Here is a 1281-nt window from a genome sequence, read left to right as displayed (position 1 = left end):
ATATATATAGAGAGAGAGAGAGAGAGAGAGAGAGAGATGATTGTGTTAGAGTGATAAGATTATAGGTGATTTTTTTCTTTTTATGTACTCAATTTATTAAACTCTCTATGATATCCTGATTGTATTACATTCTATATTGACTCAAAACCTTTTTTATTTTCAGGTGGTGACATGTCTAAGAATGTAAGCCAGTCACAGATGGCAAAATTGAATCAACAAATGGCCAAAATGATGGATCCAAGAGTTCTTCATCACATGGGTAAATACAAAGTTATTGTCAGTTGTTAAGGATTGAGTTTTAATAAGCCTTCTGTTGGTGATATTGTGAAAATCTCTTCAGATATGTGATTTTAGGAAAATGACCATCTGAATTCTAAGTTGAATAGTTGTAATAGTGCCTATGTAAGCTGAAGTTTTATTCACTTCTCTGCTGCCATCTTTGTGATAGTTGAGCAAGCTACTTAATCATCTCTTTTTTTTATGTTTTCATAGATTTCAGAGAGAGGGAGAGAGGGATAGAAACATCAATAATGAGAGAGAATCATTGATTGGCTGCCTCCTGCACGCCCCCCACTGGGGATTGAGCCCACAACTCATATGTGCCCTGTCCGGGAATTGAACCATGATCTCCTAGTTCATAGGTCAGCGCACAACCTCTGAGCCACACTGGTCAGGCAATAAAAGGTTAATTCTTTCTGTAAGTCCTATGAAATAACTTTCTGCCCTTCCAAATTGATTATAATTTACAGTAAGACTCTTTTGGGCTTCCCAGAAATTAAAATTTTTTGTTTAGATTTTTTACTTCTTACTCTATAGTAGACACTCATTTCTAATGTTTTTCAGTTATTATTTATTTCTCACCACTTGATGAGATAGATTCTTCATTCTCTTTTATAGATAAGGATACTGGTGAATATATAAAGTTTGAATTGATATGTTCTTTAAGGCTGATGACCAAATTGCAGTCAGAACCCAGTATATTTTTAGGGAATTAAAGTACTTATTAGGCAAAAGTAACAAATGTTTCAAGGTCTACTTAATAATGATCTGATTTTACTTTCTCTCTAGGCGGTATGGCAGGACTTCAGTCAATGATGAGGCAATTTCAACAGGGTGCTGCTGGCAATATGAAAGGCATGATGGGATTCAATAATATGTAAAGAAGATGCCTTAATATAAACTGACTCAGCCGATTACATTATTTGCTGAAACCTCAGAGTTTCCTCTTTTTGCAAATGGGGGAAAAAGTATTTTTCTTGCCTGTCTTGCCCTTTTTCTTTT

General features: G+C 34.9%; 1 protein-coding gene across 1 annotated transcript in view; it reads left to right on the top strand.

Annotated features, from left to right (window-relative positions):
- SRP54 (signal recognition particle 54kDa) overlaps nucleotides 1–1275 on the top strand; it is a 48717-nt gene extending 47442 nt beyond the window's left edge. Inside the window, exons 15-16 of the mRNA XM_006759706.2 lie at nucleotides 164–259; nucleotides 1069–1275. Of these exons, the coding sequence (XP_006759769.1) occupies nucleotides 164–259; nucleotides 1069–1160 (188 nt within the window). The 3' untranslated portion in view covers nucleotides 1161–1275. The remainder of the gene's footprint in view (nucleotides 1–163; nucleotides 260–1068) is intronic.
- Nucleotides 1276–1281: the final 6 nt, after the last annotated feature.

Source organism: Myotis davidii, unplaced genomic scaffold, assembly GCF_000327345.1.
Source record: "Myotis davidii unplaced genomic scaffold, ASM32734v1 scaffold176, whole genome shotgun sequence".
NCBI lineage: Eukaryota > Metazoa > Chordata > Mammalia > Chiroptera > Vespertilionidae > Myotis > Myotis davidii.
This window is presented reverse-complemented; position numbering and strand designations above follow the sequence as displayed.